At 49.4% G+C, this 18,361-nt stretch overlaps 1 protein-coding gene across 3 annotated transcripts in view; it reads left to right on the top strand.

Moving 5' to 3' along the window:
- The window catches only part of DMXL2 (Dmx like 2), a 2,034,639-nt gene that overhangs the window by 1,009,032 nt on the left and 1,007,246 nt on the right, over positions 1 to 18,361 (top strand). For all 3 annotated transcript variants that reach the window (XM_085644194.1, XM_085644192.1, XM_085644193.1), the window contains exon 24: positions 6,244 to 7,262. In XM_085644194.1, the coding sequence (XP_085500320.1) occupies positions 6,244 to 7,262 (1,019 nt within the window). The remainder of the gene's footprint in view (positions 1 to 6,243; positions 7,263 to 18,361) is intronic.

Here is an 18,361-nt window from a genome sequence, read left to right as displayed (position 1 = left end):
GTCCCACTGGCATATTTGTTCATTATGTCTATGCACACCTAAAATAGTGTTCCACGACACCATAACATCTAATAGATAAGTGAGTGATCTTGAAGCCTTGTCTTCAGTTCCACCATCCGTCTCCTTTTTTCTGGACAAATTAGTACTTCGAACAAAAGTAGCATTTGTGCCTAAAGTAGTCATGCCCTTTCACATAGGGCAATATATCATCTTATCAACATTTTATTTACTGCCTCATCCAGCGAAGGATTGCACCAATCCTAAGATGGTCCTTAGTTTTTACATTGAGAGGACCAGGGAATTTTGCAGTATGACCAACTGTGTCAGATTTTCTTGGGCAAAGTGTTGCGGGATGCAATGAGGCTCGGAGACAGGAGTGGTTTCTCGTGTTGTTTTATTCGTTTTATGCACACTTTTCCTTCTTATCGTTGGGCGGTAGTAAGGCAAGGTGTTCTCTTCCTCGATGTCTTGGGCCAGGCGACGGATAGGGGGCGTCTTCCCTCTCCGGCTCCGCTCCAGGGTGCCGAGGTCTTCGAGACAGGGCGGTTATCCGGTCCTCAGGACGGGGGGGGGTAAAGAAAGGACAGAAGGTAGATGTGTGTCAGTGCGGCGTTCAAAACAAATCCCGTGAAAGGGGCCAGGGAGTGAAGGAGGTTCACCGTGCTCAGTACTCCTAACCTACGTGACGGGGTTAGTGAGGAAGGGTACGGTCAGGGATACGGTTCTTATGTACTAGGCCCACTACGGCGTCCTGCCCAGCCCGCTATACGAGCCCGTACCTGCTGGTGCCACGCTTCTCCCACGGAAACGTGGCGGGGCGAGTCACAGTGTCGTTGGCCTCCTGGCTCTGCTACCGGCACCGCTGCTCGATGTCCGTTGGTCTCGTCGGTCGTCTCTTCGTCTACGCTCTTCCTTCGGTCTCTCCGCTCCTCTCCTCGGTCTCTCCGCTCCTCTCCGGTGATCACACACACTTCTCCTACTCGACTTCCGGGATATGTTGGCTCTGTATCTGTGACGTCCTCCACGGGGGCGTGGTCTGCTGTTAGTTCATCCCAATTAAAGAAACAGTGTTCACCTGGAGTGCCAGTGCTTCCGAAGGCTGTCGTTCCGTCCCGGGACACCGGGGCCTGGAGGTAAAGAGGGGACATGGAGGGGGACACACAGTCAGTGAGAGGCGGGCATGAGTAGTCTCTGTCGGTGCCGGGCTCCTTGTCACACAAAGTAATACAGAAAAGAACAATCTTTAGGTGGTTTATCATGTGCATTAAGATCTGCTATGGGCTAGCCAAAAAGCAATCCCCAGAAGGCTTGCATGCACACTCCACCAGAGCAAAAGCTGCTGCCACAGCAGTATCATGTGGTGTGCCAGTCATGCTTCTGCTACAAGGGTGTCTCTCCATCAATTCAATAAATATTACTGCCTAGACAGACAGGTGTGATGGGACAAGCATATTGCCCGATCTGTCCAGCAGGATTTCCTCATCTGAGTCATTCTACAGACCCACAGCCTGGGTGGTACTGCTTTGCTATCTATTCACAAATGAGTAATCTATGGTTAGAAGTCTCTATCGGATGAACAAGTTACTCCCATTTGGCAATGTTTTCTCTGGTAGAGACTGTGACTGCAGATTCTTCAGCTACCCACCCTCCCCCCCCTTTCTGTGGAATGATGTCACACAGTCTGATGTTAATAATATTCCATCACAAAAATGTTGTGTACGCTGTTTTCATTTTTGTTTGTTTAGGCTCCACGTCTGGTGGCACGGACACAGCTCAGGAAGAAATTGACGCTAGTGCGTGCAGGATATATATATATATATATATATATATATATATATATACTGCTTCAAAAGTGCCCGGAAGGTGAGAAAGCACTCCAAAGCCAGCATTCGCTGAATGCTTTTAATGGTATGAATGAGTCTCGGCACGTCGATTCGTTTTGCAGCTCACACGTCCTCCAATGCCTGACGCGTTTTGGTGTCCCTTTCTCAAAGGCTGTAGGCTGTGAAATGTATGCGCTGTTTGACCTCAGTCCTTATAATCATCATGACACGCCCTCTGATGGGCTGCTCGGTTGAGCCTGTGCATACTGGGACTTGTAGTCAATGAGATGCGCCAATGTTACTGCAGCTTAAATTTAAAGCCCTGAATGGGCCTCGGCATGACGTCCTCATTCTAAATCCTGCATAGCTTTTCCGCAAACACAGTTCGGGTACATACCCAGCTGAGCGGCCCCCAAGGATAGCGGGGTGGTGCTCTCTCGGCGGCGGGGCAGCCGCCAACATATACTGCTTCAAAAGTGCCCGGAAGGTGAGAAAGCACTCCAAAGCCAGCATTCGCTGAATGCTTTTAATGGTATGAATGAGTCTCGGCACGTCGATTCGTTTTGCAGCTCACACGTCCTCCAATGCCTGACGCGTTTCGGTGTCCCTTTCTCAAAGGCTGTAGGCTGTGAAATGTATGCGCTGTTTGCTATGCAGGATTTAGAATGAGGACGTCATGCCGAGGCCCATTCAGGGCTTTAAATTTAAGCTGCAGTAACATTGGCGCATCTCATTGACTACAAGTCCCAGTATGCACAGGCTCAACCGAGCAGCCCATCAGAGGGCGTGTCATGATGATTATAAGGACTGAGGTCAAACAGCGCATACATTTCACAGCCTACAGCCTTTGAGAAAGGGACACCGAAACGCGTCCGGCATTGGAGGACGTGTGAGCTGCAAAACGAATCGACGTGCCGAGACTCATTCATACCATTAAAAGCATTCAGCGAATGCTGGCTTTGGAGTGCTTTCTCACCTTCCGGGCACTTTTGAAGCAGTATATGTTGGCGGCTGCCCCGCCGCCGAGAGAGCACCACCCCGCCGCCGAGAGAGCACCACCCCGCTATCCTTGGGGGCCGCTCAGCTGGGTATGTACCCGAACTGTGTTTGCGGAAAAGCTATGCAGGATTTAGAATGAGGACGTCATGCCGAGGCCCATTCAGGGCTTTAAATTAAAGCTGCAGTAACATTGGCGCATCTCATTGACTACAAGTCCCAGTATGCACAGGCTCAACCGAGCAGCCCATCAGAGGGCGTGTCATGATGATTATAAGGACTGAGGTCAAACAGCGCATACATTTCACAGCCTACAGCCTTTGAGAAAGGGATACCGAAACGCGTCAGGCATTGGAGGACGTGTGAGCTGCAAAACGAATCGACGTGCCGAGACTCATTCATACCATTAAAAGCATTCAGCGAATGCTGGCTTTGGAGTGCTTTCTCACCTTCCGGGCACTTTTGAAGCAGTATATGTTGGCGGCTGCCCCGCCGCCGAGAGAGCACCACCCCGCTATCCTTGGGGGCCGCTCAGCTGGGTATGTACCCGAACTGTGTTTGCGGAAAAGCTATGCAGGATTTAGAATGATGACGTCATGCCGAGGCCCATTCAGGGCTTTAAATTTAAGCTGCAGTAACATTGGCGCATCTCATTGACTACAAGTCCCAGTATGCACAGGCTCAACCGAGCAGCCCATCAGAGGGCGTGTCATGATGATTATAAGGACTGAGGTCAAACAGCGCATACATTTCACAGCCTACAGCCTTTGAGAAAGGGACACCGAAACGCGTCCGGCATTGGAGGACGTGTGAGCTGCAAAACGAATCGACGTGCCGAGACTCATTCATACCATTAAAAGCATTCAGCGAATGCTGGCTTTGGAGTGCTTTCTCACCTTCCGGGCACTTTTGAAGCAGTATATGTTGGCGGCTGCCCCGCCGCCGAGAGAGCACCACCCCGCTATCCTTGGGGGCCGCTCAGCTGGGTATGTACCCGAACTGTGTTTGCGGAAAAGCTATGCAGGATTTAGAATGAGGACGTCATGCCGAGGCCCATTCAGGGCTTTAAATTTAAGCTGCAGTAACATTGGCGCATCTCATTGACTACAAGTCCCAGTATGCACAGGCTCAACCGAGCAGCCCATCAGAGGGCGTGTCATGATGATTATAAGGACTGAGGTCAAACAGCGCATACATTTCACAGCCTACAGCCTTTTAGAAAGGGACACCGAAACGCGTCAGGCATTGGAGGACGTGTGAGCTGCAAAACGAATCGACGTGCCGAGACTCATTCATACCATTAAAAGCAATTCTCTCTTGTGTCGACAGGTGACATCATGCAGCATCGTTTTACCTTGTGCTGCTCCGTCTCACAAGGATATGACACCGGGACATATATACATATATATATATATTCTGCTCCAAGGTTGTCCACCTGTAAGTAGCACTCGACCAGCAGCTTAATTTATGTGTAGGTAGGGACGGGGATCCGCTTGTAGGAGCCGCTCCGTAGTGGATTTGCAGACGCGTTTCGAAGCTCCATATGCTTCTCTTCAGAGGCTTTAATGGAAACGGTGTGCACAACCGCTAACCCACTTCACCATTTAACATATGACACACACACCAATGGGAGACTCAAATGAGACTGTGCATTATGGGAAGTGTAGTGCGGAAAGCACGTAATCAAGTCCTGTATGGACCCTGCAAGTGGGCCCGTCCTCGATCCTATGTAAGGCTGCTGTTCCACTTTCGTGGCCCCCAAGGCTTCCGGGGTGGTGCATACTCCACGGCTGCACGGCCGCGTGTTATATATATATCGGAGTTCCAATCGTGCACTCGGATCTTGTATAAAATTCACCAAAAACCAAGGCTCATTCAAAGCATGTGTTAGAACCGGAAATGTATGTAAGCCTTGGCCGGTGGGCGTATCGGTGTGTGAACAAGCCCCCAGAGGGTGAAACGCGTCACGTCGGATATATATATATATATATCCCCAAGCAAAGAGCACTCCTGATGGAGATCGTAGCCCGTTGAGGGGTGGCACGATGCCGGTGGAGTATGCTGGTATTTAATAATAACAAAGAACGGAGTTCCAATCATGCACTCGGATCTTGTATAAAATTCAACAAAAACCATTCAAAGGGGTTTATTGTTGTCATAAACCCGACGTGACGCGTTTCACCCTCTGGGGGCTTGTTCACACACCGATACGCCCACCGGCCAAGGCTTACATACATTTCCGGTTCTAACACATGCTTTGAATGAGCCTTGGTTTTTGGTGAATTTTATACAAGATCCGAGTGCACGTTTGGAACTCCGATATATATATAACACGCGGCCGTGCAGCCGCGGAGTATGCACCACCCCGGAAGCCTTGGGGGCCACGAAAGTAGAACAGCAGCCTTACATAGGATCGAGGACGGGCCCACTTGCAGGGTCCATACAGGACTTGATTATGTGCTTTCCGCACTACACTTCCCATAATGCACAGTCTCATTTGAGTCTCCCATTGGTGTGTGTGTCATATGTTAAATGGTGAAGTGGGTTAGCGGTTGTGCACACCGTTTCCATTAAAGCCTCTGAAGAGAAGCATATGGAGCTTCGAAACGCGTCTGCAAATCCACTACGGAGCGGCTCCTACAAGCGGATCCCCGTCCCTACCTACACATAAATTAAGCTGCTGGTCGAGTGCTACTTACAGGTGGACAACCTTGGAGCAGAATATATATATATATATGTATATATGTCCCGGTGTCATATCCTTGTGAGACGGAGCAGCACAAGGTAAAACGATGCTGCATGATGTCACCTGTCGACACAAGAGAGAATTGCTATACAAAAGCTTCCAGATCCAGTGCCAGTGTGACTATTTGGAATAGTCAGCGGTGAGGAATCTGCAGTTAGATAGTCTCTACCAGTCAAGGTGTTACTGAAGGTAGGCACCTAGTACTTTAGCAGTATAATCTCTCAATGAATGTAGTGCACTGCACAATGAACAAAAGACTGAAATGGGATCATTCATTTGCCAAACTGCCTTAATGGTTTTCGCTCAGTGGCGTAGAGATTGTGTTACCCAAAACAGTGCAGCATAATGTTGAGATATCAATACCACCAAGAGAAATATATTGAATACTGGTTGCTGCTTCAGGTATGCATCATGCTGTTCGGTGAGCATGGTTTAATCATGGGCGGCATTGTGGATCTCCATGGTGCTGAAAATAGGCAAGGAGTCACCGACCGCTGTTAAATACTGGTTCAAACCTACAAAAAGCCAAACCTATTCCCAGATTATGGTAATTAGAGAGTAATGAAGCAACAATCGTAAAGGAAGGGGCTGTTAAGTAGTATGAGGAATATGCTTGTTGTATGATTTTGAATGACAAAACAAAGATACGTGTTTAATGTGTTTTTTTTTTTTTTACAGCTGTAATAAAGGCATGTAATCCTGTTGTGTTCAGCTTTTACAACTACTTACGGACTCACCCATTGCTTATCCGAAGACATTTCATCTCACCCGATTCTGTCCTTTCCAATACAAGTTTAACAACAGAGAGAAGTACTCTAGATGAAATCAACCTCATTGAGAGAAAGCTGTTCTTTACTACTGCCAATGCCCATTTCAAAGTAGGCTGTCCTGTATTGGCTCTTGAAGTACTATCTAAAATTCCAAAACTTAGTAAGAAAGATGCACCTTCCAGCATAGATTTGCTAACCCCAAGTTCTTTAAAGAAAAATGAAGTGCCTCTGCTGCAAGTCGATTTTGACTGGAGTCAGCCTCTTGTCACAGTTGATGATAGCCCCCTTCAACTTGACTGGGGTGAAGACCAACATACAGAAAAGGAAACTGATGATGATGATGATGGTCCAACAATGAAAGACTCAGAATTTGAAAAGGCTTTGGGAGATCATAGCAAAGAGGATCCCATTGATAAAACATCCAAAATGTTACATGAAACATCTCAAGGTTTTGACAGTGAAGTTGATGTGATTGCCGAGCAACTTAAGTTTAGGGCATGTTTGAAAGTACTTATGACAGAGCTGAGGACTTTGGCTACCGGTTATGAAATAGATGGTGGAAAACTTAGATTTCAGCTTTATAACTGGTTGGAAAAGGAGATTGCGGCTATTCATGATATATGTAATCATGAATTGGAAAATAGAGAAAGGGAGTTTTCTTCTGAAGCATATACTAACACAGGAGATGACATTCTTGACCTTGATGCTATGGACAAAACTGATATCGGGTCATATGAGCGACATCAGATGGAACGGCGTCGACTACAAGCCAAACGTGAGCATTCTGAAAAGCGTAAGTGGTGGCTGCAGAAGAATCAGGCCCTTCTGAGAGTGTTCCTCAGTTATTGCAGTCTCCATGGAGCTCAGGGTGGCGGTCTTGCATCCGTGAGAATGGAACTCAAATTTTTATTGCAAGAATCACAACAGGTAAAACAAATCTGTTTTGCATTTGCTAAAATATGTTTGAAATGCCACAATATTGTATAACATAAATAGTATATAATCTAAAAATGTTTTGTCCATCATTCTAGTAGAATCATGCTTGTTTAGCTTAGTGTTTTTGGGTACCCTGCGTAATAGCACCAATTTATTTTACAAATGCTGAACTACGTGAGAGCAAATGTCAGTTCTAATCCAGCGGAGCTAGGTACTCCAGTATGTATTCTACTTTGGGTAGAAAAATAAAATGTGAGTAGGAGAGATTAAACAAAAAAAAAAACACTTATTAAACAAACTCGTAGGTGTGTCATTTGTTATATACAACCCTCAGCAACATGGAGACGCACGCAATGACAGGCAGACCCCAGCTTTCGCAGCAGTCTTTATTTGGCAAACCAGCAAGCGTATCTGGAGATTTCCGTCGCCTCACCCAGCGCGTTTCGGAGCTCCTGCTCCTTGCTCACGGGTGGCTTGTTTATGTGCAGATGCATGGGGAATTAGTCCCTGTTTCGCTGTTATGTCGCCCTCTGGTGGGCTCTTGTTATCCATTACTTTCTGGGGCTTGTGGTCCCCACGTTAAAATATTACCCCGATGGGTTCTGCCTTAAAACAATTCTTTTCAAGCTCTTCATAGAGCCTCCAGTGTGTTGGCCAGTTACATAATGCTCACTCCTGTCATCCTGTTAGAACGATTCCGTGTATCGGAAATCAACAGTCCACTATAGTTATGTGGCGGTGCTGCCTTCCCGACCTGTACGGCGGTATAATGCATATATATGTATTATTTTTTTGGGAGGGATTTGTCACCCAGAAGTATTTTTAACAAACATTTGCAATGCAATAGGTCTCGCATTATTAAAGTTTGACCTATTGGCATTGCAAATGACAATGGCTTTCATTTATGTTTCAAAAACCAAAACATAAATAAAAGGCAATGTCATTTACAATAAAAATTGCTCAAACCTGCGGTAATGCAAGACCTATTGCGTTCTACATCCCTAAAATATGCATTTTAAATTAAAACAAAATAATGGAGGCGTTGTCCGCTGTGGTGTAATCAGCAGGCAGATATCTTGCTGCAGTAATAAAGTCCTCCATTGTGACGTCATCAGCACAGAGACAGATTGAACTGGGATGCCATCAGCGGTGAGACTGTATGCACTGTGACGACACCCGGTGCCCGACTGTATTAGTATGTGCGGTGACGTCAGCAGTATGACGCACGTTGCCCTCATGGAATAAAGCAGTGAGAGGTTTTAGGCTCTACGAAGCGACTGTAAGACAGTGGACTCTGCGATTCCAGCTCCCAATAAAAGAAGAAATTAATTTTAAAAAATGATCGGCACAACTTCTCTGTGACGTTAGCAATGAGAAATCGTGTTTACCGAGTCTTTACTGCTCGAGTGTTACGTATTTTGCGCAGCACGTACACAAACTAGGGAACTGAAAGGGGCCCTCGGAACCCCGTCCCGGGCACCCTGCCACGCGGCAGGACCGAGGACGGAGCCCGGGGTGGGGAAGCCACCCTCACCAGGGCCCTCAGGGGCCCCGGCCGGAGCTCCTGAACCCAGCCAAGCAAGGGAAGGCTCCCCAGGCACAACGGAACCCCGTACCGGGCCTTTGGCAGTGCGTCAGGCCGGGGACGGGGCCCAGGGCCAGAGCACGCGACCTGGGGCCCGGCGGGACCCCTGGACCCAGCCGGGGCTCCCAGGCCCAGAGACGCAGGGATCACCTCCCCGGGCCCGCCAGACCCCGTCCCGGGCACCCTGCCACGCTTCAGGACCGAGGACGGAGCCCGGGGTGGGGAGGCTGCCCTCCCCGGGGCCCCTCAGGGGCCCCAGCCGGAGCTCCTGAACCCAGCCAAGCAAGGGGAGGCTCCCCGGGCACAACGGAACCCCGTCCCGGGCCTTTGGCAGTGCAGCAGGCCGGGGGATGGGGCCCAGCGCTGGAGCACCCGAGCCGGTGCCTGGCGGGCCCATGGACCCAGCCAAGGCTCCTGGGCCCGGAGGCAAAGGGGGAAACCTCCGCTGGACCTCGTTCAGGCACCCTGGCACGCAGCAGGACCTAGGACTGAGACTGGAGTGGGGAGGCTGCCCTCCCTGGGGCCCCTGGACCCAGCCCATCAGGGGGAGGCTTCCCGGTCCTGCCGGACCCCATCCAGGGCAGCCTGCCACGAGGCAGGCCCATGGACGGACCCAAGGCTGGGGCAGCATCCTGGCCCCTCCAGCTGCCGACTGAGGACCGCTAGGCCGGGCGGGGTCCTAGAGTACCCTGTCCCTAGTAATCCGGAGGAAGGCTACTCCCCTTTCTGGTAACCTGTGCGCACCGCAAGACTAAGGGGACCCTAAGCGTGGACGCGCCCGACCTCCTGGCTGGATTCGGGTAGGCAAATGAGCCCTCATCGGGACTTCCAGTGCAGCCCAGCCATCTGGTCGCCCCAATGTAAAACATTGCGTGCGACCAGATGCCCGAGGGGATAGGTGCGACCAGATGGCCGGGACCGAAAGGACGCCCATCTGCCCGCCCGAGCCTTCGCGGGAGGGCTTCCATGGGGCTGCAAGGCACGGGGACTGCAGGGCTCGAGGGGCTTCAGGGCTCGGGGGGGCTGCAGGGCTCAGGGCTAAAGGGTTCAGGGGCTGCAGGGCTCCGGGGGCTGCAGGGCTGGGGGGGGGGTTCAAAGACCCCACACTGGGCCTCAGGCATGGGGAGGCCCGCAGGAGCTCCCGAGGCCTGGACGTACGGGGACCCATGGAGCCCGTCCCGGGCACTTTGCCTCGCCGCGGGCTGGAGGAGGGAACCCCGATTACCCGGGAGGTGTCGTCCGGGCCCAACCCATCTGGTCCCTGTCTGAGAACCGCCATCCCCGGGAGGGGCGTCCCGGCATACCCTGCCCCTAGTAATCCGGAGGAAGTCTACCCCCCTTTCTGGTAAAGCGTGCGCACCAAGTGATGGAGGGGACCCTAGGCGCGGAGGCGCCCGACCTCCTGGAGCCCTGGCTGGTATCGGGGAGGCGTATGAGCCCCCATCAGGACTTCCAGGGAAGCCCGGCCATCTGGTCGCCCCATTGGAAAGCATTGCGTGCGACCAGATTGCCGAGGGGAAAGGTGCGACCAGATGGCTGGGACCGGAAGGACTCCCATCTGCCTGCGCCGAGCCATAGCGGTAGGGCTCCCGCCTGCCCTTTCAGGGCTCCGGGGCTCTGCACCAGGGTCCCTTGTCCTGGGCAGATGGACACTTGTCAGGCCGCAGTACGTGGGCTCCCATGCCCTGACCGAAACTCAGGAGGCCCGGGGCCTGTCCCTGCTTCTCAACCCAGCCAGACCAAGGAGATCGGGGAGCCTGCCCAAGCATGAGGGACCTCTGTCCCGGGCACACGGTCCCTCAGGTTGTGCACTCGTTTTCCACAATTTTTTTCAAAATTATGCGTAGTTGCACTACACAAAGTCCGCCCAGCCTTGCTCAGGACGTGCGCTCGTTTTCCACAATTGTTTTCAAAACTATGCATAGTGGCGCTACGCAAAGACCGCCCAGCCCTAGCTACAATACTGCCAGCTCAGATCCAGGGCCTTCCGTTGCCAAAATGCAGTAGCAGCCACCAGGACACTAATCAAGTCCCATTCGGTGAGTCTTTGGTCTACCATATATGAAGTAGGGAAGTGATCCTATCAACAGAGATGGGGGAGACACGTAGAAAGGGACTTCTTTGATGAAACTTGGTATTTGCTCTGACATCCCAGGGCATACAGAAGTGCATCCCTCAGGGAATTGGTGTACAAGGTTATGTACCAATGATACAAGAAGCCAGAATGTCGCCATAACTTCTTTCCAGCTGCAGCTGATGTTTGCTGGTGATGTCTAGAGGACGGAGGATCCGTTCTTCATATTTGGTGGTCTTTCTCTCTTGTCTAGATATTTAATTAAGATGCGCTTTATCACATTCAAGATGTCTTGTGGTTGCCCGTTCCTGGTCCAGCAGTTCCCATCCTAGGTTTACCATCTAGCGTTCTGGAGGGGTCTCTCAGCTTTTTTGCTCTTATACTTTTGAGTATCGAGCCAGAGTCCCCGTTTTTTCTGGGGGACAAAAGAAGCTGCGCCCATTGAACTCTGATTCAGCTCTTAATGACAACTGCTCGAACTGTAGCAGCTAACGCATAATATAAGCCAAACAGAATGTACATTACCATGAGGTGGGCTTCTTTATCGTATTAGAATATCTCTGTTTTTTGCCTGCATGATTAAGAGCCTTTCCAGCTGTCTTGATTATAATCTCAGACTGTGTTTGAAAAAGTACTATATCTCAGAATACTTTAACCCGTTATGCATCAGTGTTATTGTATCGTGACGTGTAACAGGGTTTAACACAATGATGAGATGGATTTATGCTTTCATTATCTTCTTTCTGCGTCACACTGGTCCTGCTGCTTGTTGGACAACCCAGCCTCTCCCATATGTCCGTTGATTTTGCCCGGAAGCTCCTGGCCCAAATGTGCCACTGTAATTACTCACCTTCTGTGTTAAGCTTCCACTTTGCATGAAAATCATATTCGTTCAGCATCGCATTCCCATTCACAAAGCCCTGTCAAGCTAATTCACTATGGACCTAAACTGCTTAAGCAAATATTTATTCTTGAAATCAAAGGCGAATTGACATATTTTTTGCATAGATTCCAACTTCTAAGGAGAAAGGGGGTCGATGCATCAGGCTGGAGGCATGCTTTTTGACCGTAGTGACGCCATAGAAAATAGTGTCAGAGAAATTGCTAGTCTGCAAGTAATTCCTGATTGTGAAGAAGATTTGTAGGTTTTCAGTGTTATGCAGCATTCCAATTTCTACGTTTCGATGTGCATAGTCTTCTCTTTATAATGTGAAATTCTAAATTACGAGCAACAGAATGCATAGGAACAGCTAGTTTGGATAAACGTCCCACCTTCACTTGGGACAACTTCAGCTTGCTGCCCCTGTCTCCATCTATCCCTCCGTCATTTTTTTCTCTTCCTCTTGTTCCTTTGTACAGAATAACTCTGCTTGGGTATCTCCGTCTTTATTCCCACAGTGAGAAATTCTGTTGTTCTTGTCCCTCGACTTTACTTTGACACTGAGCTAGGCCTTCACTGCTCGACCAAGCTACCTAGTTAAAGAGGCTTCAGAAGCCAGTTTACAGTTGCAGAGAGGGAACCTTATGACCTAGTTAAGTCCTTCAATCTCATCTTTGATATTGCTAGTTTATTTGTGTGATTGCATGAATAGAAGAACAGCTTCACAAGAGAGTGCAGCAGTATTGGGAATCGGGGGGCGATTTTAGACTATATATGTAAGCAAAAATTAAAAGATGCATCATGTTTGTGTTGATCCTGCTGGCATGTGGCTAATATTCCTATCTTTGAGACCACACATTCAGTAAGTTTTTTGAGCAGTTGAGTAGGTGACATCCAATTTTGTCTGAATTAAATTTGTTAATTTATTCCCAGTCACGCATCAACGCCGTCGAGAATTATTCAGCTGAATATTACTCTTCTCTCACTCGCCTCATGGATCTGGCGACTATGTGGTCAGCGTTTGTATTAAATATTAAATGGTAGACCTACCATGGCGATTCTCGGATTGAAATGAATAGAGAATCAAGATTTCATTAAATAAACAGAGGCTAACGTTATGTATAACATATTTTTAATGCCACTCCACAGCACCTTTAAAGAACTTTCAAACAAACAATCCAGAACACTGTAGACCATAAATAGCCCCAACTCAGACAACTCTTCCTCTTTATGGAATAACTCTTTTTATTGGTTTGCATCAAGGCACAGTATCAAGAGAAGAGAAGATCAAATTTCAAATATTGTCAGCAGCCAATAGTGTAGACACCAGCCTCATGGAATTAACACAGCTATAAGCCAACAACCCAGAGGCAGGCAGCGTGGACTAAGGGCTACATTAGTCTACTCATCTGGGGTATGCTCTATAATCTTCAAACTCTCGAGCTAGCTTGAGCCCTGCGTTAGCAAAGCTTGTCGCTTGCCCAGGTATAAGAACTAGTAACGTGCCTTCAAGAGAGGAGAGGAAAGAGGAAGAAAGATTAAAGAGAAGCAGTACCTCCCTCCCACACCCACCCAATCTCCTTTGCACCTCGTCTCTTCCCCACTTGGAGATTACGTAGGAGCCCCTGTTTGCTATTCAGCACGGCGTATGCAGCTGGTCTATGTCAGTGAGGGGTAAAACCTGCAGAAACTTAGGGCAGGTTACTTCTCTGAACTCCTTACTGAGGATGTTTATAAAGGTAGCCCATATTTCCTGAAAAATGTTGGTTTTGTTGTCTGCCACCAACGATAACCGTTCCATGCCCAATACCATCCATAATAGTCTAAGCCAGGCAGAGTGATCTGGGACTTTCTCGGACCCCCAGTGTAGTAACAACTCTAGGCGCGCGGCGTTCAAGGCTATGGCTATCTGTCTCCATCTCAAGGAGCGCAAAGGGAAGGTCAAGCGGTTGGGAAGACCTAGCAGCGTGTATGCGGGGAAGTATGGGATGTGCGTATCGAAAGCCTCATTAATATCTTGTAGAATTAGATCCTAATATCGCACTAGTTTGGGACAATGCCATAGAAGATGTACTAGGGACCCAGTCCGATCACAGCCCCGCGAGCAGTATGCCGGGCGATCTTTATTCCAGTGATTGAGTTGGGCCGGAGTTCGATACCAATATGTGGCCACCTTATATGCTGCCTCCGTGCCTGATATGTCGTGTGGTGCACTCTGTGAAAGATGTCCTGCCATTCTTTGCTAGTGAGTTGTCTGCCTAGTTCCTCCTCCCACCTTAACTGTCCCTTAGTCTTTGCAGAAGAAGTGCCCGGGAAGAGGAATACGTAGAGCTCCGATATTAGGCGCTTGTCAACTTCTTTCGCGATGAGCCACTTTTCAAATGATGTTAACCATTGCGAGGCCCCTGGTCTCATTGCTGGTAATGTTACCCAGTGTTGCACTTGTTGGTACATGTAGCAGTCCACTGCTGGGATTGCATAATCCACCTGGAGCTGAGCAAAGGGAATACGTCCCCTCTGATCAAAAAGGGAGCCCACCCTCTTACATTCCATCTCACGCTAGCGCTGATAGGGTTAATAGTCACAACCCCGCGGGAAATTCGGGTTGTCAATCAGAGGAGTCATTGGGGAGGAGAAAGTGGTAAGCCCATGTTGGATCGCTGTGGCATCCCACACCTTTATAGCAGTTGCCGTGACAGGAGAAGAGTACATACCCCAAGCTCTGTCCTTCCGGGGGAACCAGAGTTCACGCCAGATATTTCTGCCCACTAACGTTTGAGCAATAAATGTCCAAGGTTTCTCTGTTAAAGGGTAGTTCCACTCTAAAACTAAACGCAGCTGAGAAGCTTGGAAGTATCGCGAAACCACTGGGAATCCCATCCCCCATCAGATTTCTTATTTGCGATTTATGCGAAACTGAGACGCGGCTGCTTCCCACCCCAGATGAAGCAGTTTACAGCTCGTTTGAGGCTCCGCAAAGTGGCCGGAGGGGGCTTCAGGGGAATAGTTCAAAAGACGTACAGTATATGTGGCAGGATCATCATCTTGACTGTGGCAGTAGGTCCTGACCAGGAGAGGCCAGAGTGTGTCCATGTTGCCAGTGTCTTGTTATTCTGGGGTAGTAGTGGGTTATAGTTAGCTAACAAAGTTCTGTCAGGGGTGCATGCCAGGAGAATTCCTAAGTATGGTATGGTATGTGCTGGCTGGCCCAGGAGAATGGATATTGTTTAGCTAAGACCTCCTCAGTGGTCGGGGGCAAGGATAGATTAAGAATTTGGGACTTGTGAAGGTTCACCTTGAATCCCGAGACAGTGCTGAAGCAAGAAAAGTCGTCGACTAGAGCCGCTACGGAAGTCGCCGGGTTCGTCAGTGACAAAATCACATCGTCGGCATATAAACTGATAGTATGTGTGTCTGCCCCTAGGCGAATTCCGAAGATTCTTAGGTTGTCTCTGATCCTCTAAGCCATCGGCTCCATATACAGGGCAAACAGTAAGGGGGAGAGCGGGCACCCCTGTCGAGTCCCCCTACATATTGTAAAGAGCCCCAAAGAGATCCCGTTGACCCTGACTGATGCTCTTGGCGTTTTGTATATGCAACCGAGCCAGCCAAGAAATCTGTCCCCAAACCGGCGGAGCGTCTCCATTAAAAAAGGCCAATGGACCCTATCAAAGGCCTTCTCAGTGTCGACAGATAGCAAGAGGGCCTCCCATCGGGAGCCAGCAATGAGATCCGTGAGGTGAATGAGGTGTTTCGTGTTGTCCCCGCACTGTCTAGTAGGGATAAACCCGGCCTGGCCCAGGTCAATGAGGCCCAGCATGTACGGGTTGATGCGTGCCGCCAAGATGCCCGTGAAAAGGTTAGCATCGACGATAAGCAATGCTTTCGGTCGATAAGGTGCACGTTCTAGGGGATCTTTTGTGGGTTTCCGTATTACCGAAATTGAGGCCTCTGTGAACGAGTCGGGAAGTGCTCCAGTGTCAAGAAAGGAATTAAAGATCCTCATTAGGGCAGGGGCAAGGACCTAGCAACATTATAAAACTAAAGAGTAAATCCGTCTGGTCCTGGAGACTTCCCTATTTTTGAGGCGGGCTATTGCAGTGATTACCTCATCTACATCGATAGGGCGATCAATGTGGTTGGCCGCGTCTACCGGCAACTTGGACAGTTGCAAACACTGGAAGTAAGCAGCTATATCCCCACTGGGGGAGTCATCTCCAGAGTAGAGTTTGGAATAAAATCCCCTGGGGGCCTCTGCGACCTCTGAATCCGTATGAACCACTACCCCTGAGGGAGTTTTAACACCCACGATCGACCCTGAAATCTCCTTTTGCCTTAGTTTGTGGGCAAACATGCGGCCTGACCGGTGGCTACTAAGGAAAAATGTATGTCGCAGGAGCAGCAAAGCGTAGGTCTAGGTCTATGTCTAGGTCTATGTCTAGGTCTATGTCTAGGTCTGGTCTGCGGGAAGTCACTTGCGCTCTAGTTCTCGCCACACCCGAGGGGCGCCTGTGTATAGATTCTAACTCCGCCACCGGTGTCTCCATCTCTTTTCTATGTTCCTTCCAGTTTGATTGCCTTCCAGAGCGAGGCTGGACGCACGCCTTCACCGTCATTATCTGTAAGGGAACCTCCAAGCGTTGCCAATCGCGCCATTGTAATGTGCTCTGAATGTAACAACACGTCCCGGAGGCGCCAATGAGGTTGGCGTGGCTGGGAGGCATTTAGGTTCAGCGAGTGCGTGATCAGCGCATGGTCAGAAAGATCGTAGTCTCCACCAAAGCTCCCCGCAGGGCATCCTTGATTAGGAAGTGATCAATTCGGGCATATGTCTTATGAGCTGCCGAGAAGTATGTATAGTCCCTGGTAGAGGTGTGTATCTGCCTCCATATGACATTAAGTGTATTGTTGATAAGCCATTGCTGTCCCGCTTGTGAAAGTGCCCCTGCTTGATTTGTGCGCTGTCCGGAGCGGTCCATGTCCGAGTTCATTACTAAATTCAGGTCTCCCCCTATCACTACTTCCTTGTCGGGTGTAGCCAACACCTTCGGAAGATAGTTGAGAAGGAAGCATTCTGGGCGCTCGTTTGGGGCATAAACAGACTTCACCGTGAACTGTGTGCCACCCTACTGGATTCTCATCCCTAACGCTCTACCTCTTTGTTCAGCAATGGTCTCTATCACCCTTCCCTGGAATCTCTGGGCAAGTAGTATGGCTACCCCGTTCCTCTTGGACTGATCTGAGGACCAATATTGCCTGGGGAACTTCGGGGAACGCGTGCGAGGAGTGTCTTTTATTAGTAAATTAGTTTCTTGCAGTAGGCAAATGTCCCTCCGTATGCTCTAGGTAGAATACATTCGCCTTGCGCTTGACTGGATTGTCAACTGGACTATGCATGGGACACCTTGTGTGCCCCAGGCAGTGTCTCGTTTCATTCATCCCTCCCTGCCCCAATACACTAAGGCCTGTCTAGGGTGGTGCTAGCACCTCCCAAGGCAGGAAACCTATTGTCCAAGCCTCCCTCGCTGGAAGGACTCCCAGCAGCAGGAGGTCAGACTCGTGTCTGTGGCAGCAGCATCCATTTTGTGACGCTGGGGCTCTGGTTAACTTTAACCGGGTAGTAGGTCTTCAACATGTCTTCTCCCTCTAGAAGGGAGGAATACTATCCTCACCGCCAGAAATGGTGTGGGGGTAGTATTCCAAAGTGTTAGACATGTTTTGATAAAGCCAAACCATAGTTACCATAAACGCGAGGACTATAAGGCACTTTAAGAGTATATGGTAGGCGATATCATAGAACAGCTATAAGGACATGGTTCCGAAAGCTGCAGACAGCTCAGCTCATGCTAGAGCACATCTCACATGTTACCAAGCACTCTGCCTTCAGGATTGTTAAGACCTGCCATAGGAGTGACTGATAGGTTACCCATGTGTCTATATATACGGTAGGTATAGGAATACTACACCTAAGCAAGGGGTGATTACACGACCTTGCCCCAGCTGAGTGGTCAGCCAGTTGTGTCATAATGGAAGGCCAGCCAGGGGTGGCATAATACATGCTGCAGCCCCTGGTAGGCCTAGGGTACACCTATGCCCTGGGTACCTAAGGTACACTGTACAGGGTCCAAAAAGGTGATCCTTACCAATTGGGTTATGTACCTAAAGTACATAGTGTGAATTTAGAGAGAGAACAGCTGGGCTGTGGGTCTGATTAGCAGGCCCACAGCCACATCTAAGTCGAAAACCAGTGAAGCAAAAGCAAAAAGTGGGGGTGAACATAGAAAGCAGACCCTACTCTCCTACAATATGCATCCTATTTGTACCACCTGTGGTCCAGCTCCCTGCCCACGTGACCGTTCTAGCACGTGGCCCACCCCCCAAGTGTAGTCTATTGAGAGGACTCTGGGTAGTTTGCCACCTGACATTAATCTAGGTTGGTGCGCAGGAGAAGAAGTGAAAGAATACAGAAAAACCCCTGTGAATATCATAAAGGATACAGTGAACCAAGAGAAGAACAATAACTGTATCTGAGTCCGTTAACTCCGAGTTGG

This window comes from Triturus cristatus, chromosome 3_1 (genome assembly GCF_964204655.1).
Source record: "Triturus cristatus chromosome 3_1, aTriCri1.1, whole genome shotgun sequence".
In the NCBI taxonomy this organism is placed as follows: Eukaryota; Metazoa; Chordata; class Amphibia; order Caudata; family Salamandridae; genus Triturus; species Triturus cristatus.
This window is presented reverse-complemented; position numbering and strand designations above follow the sequence as displayed.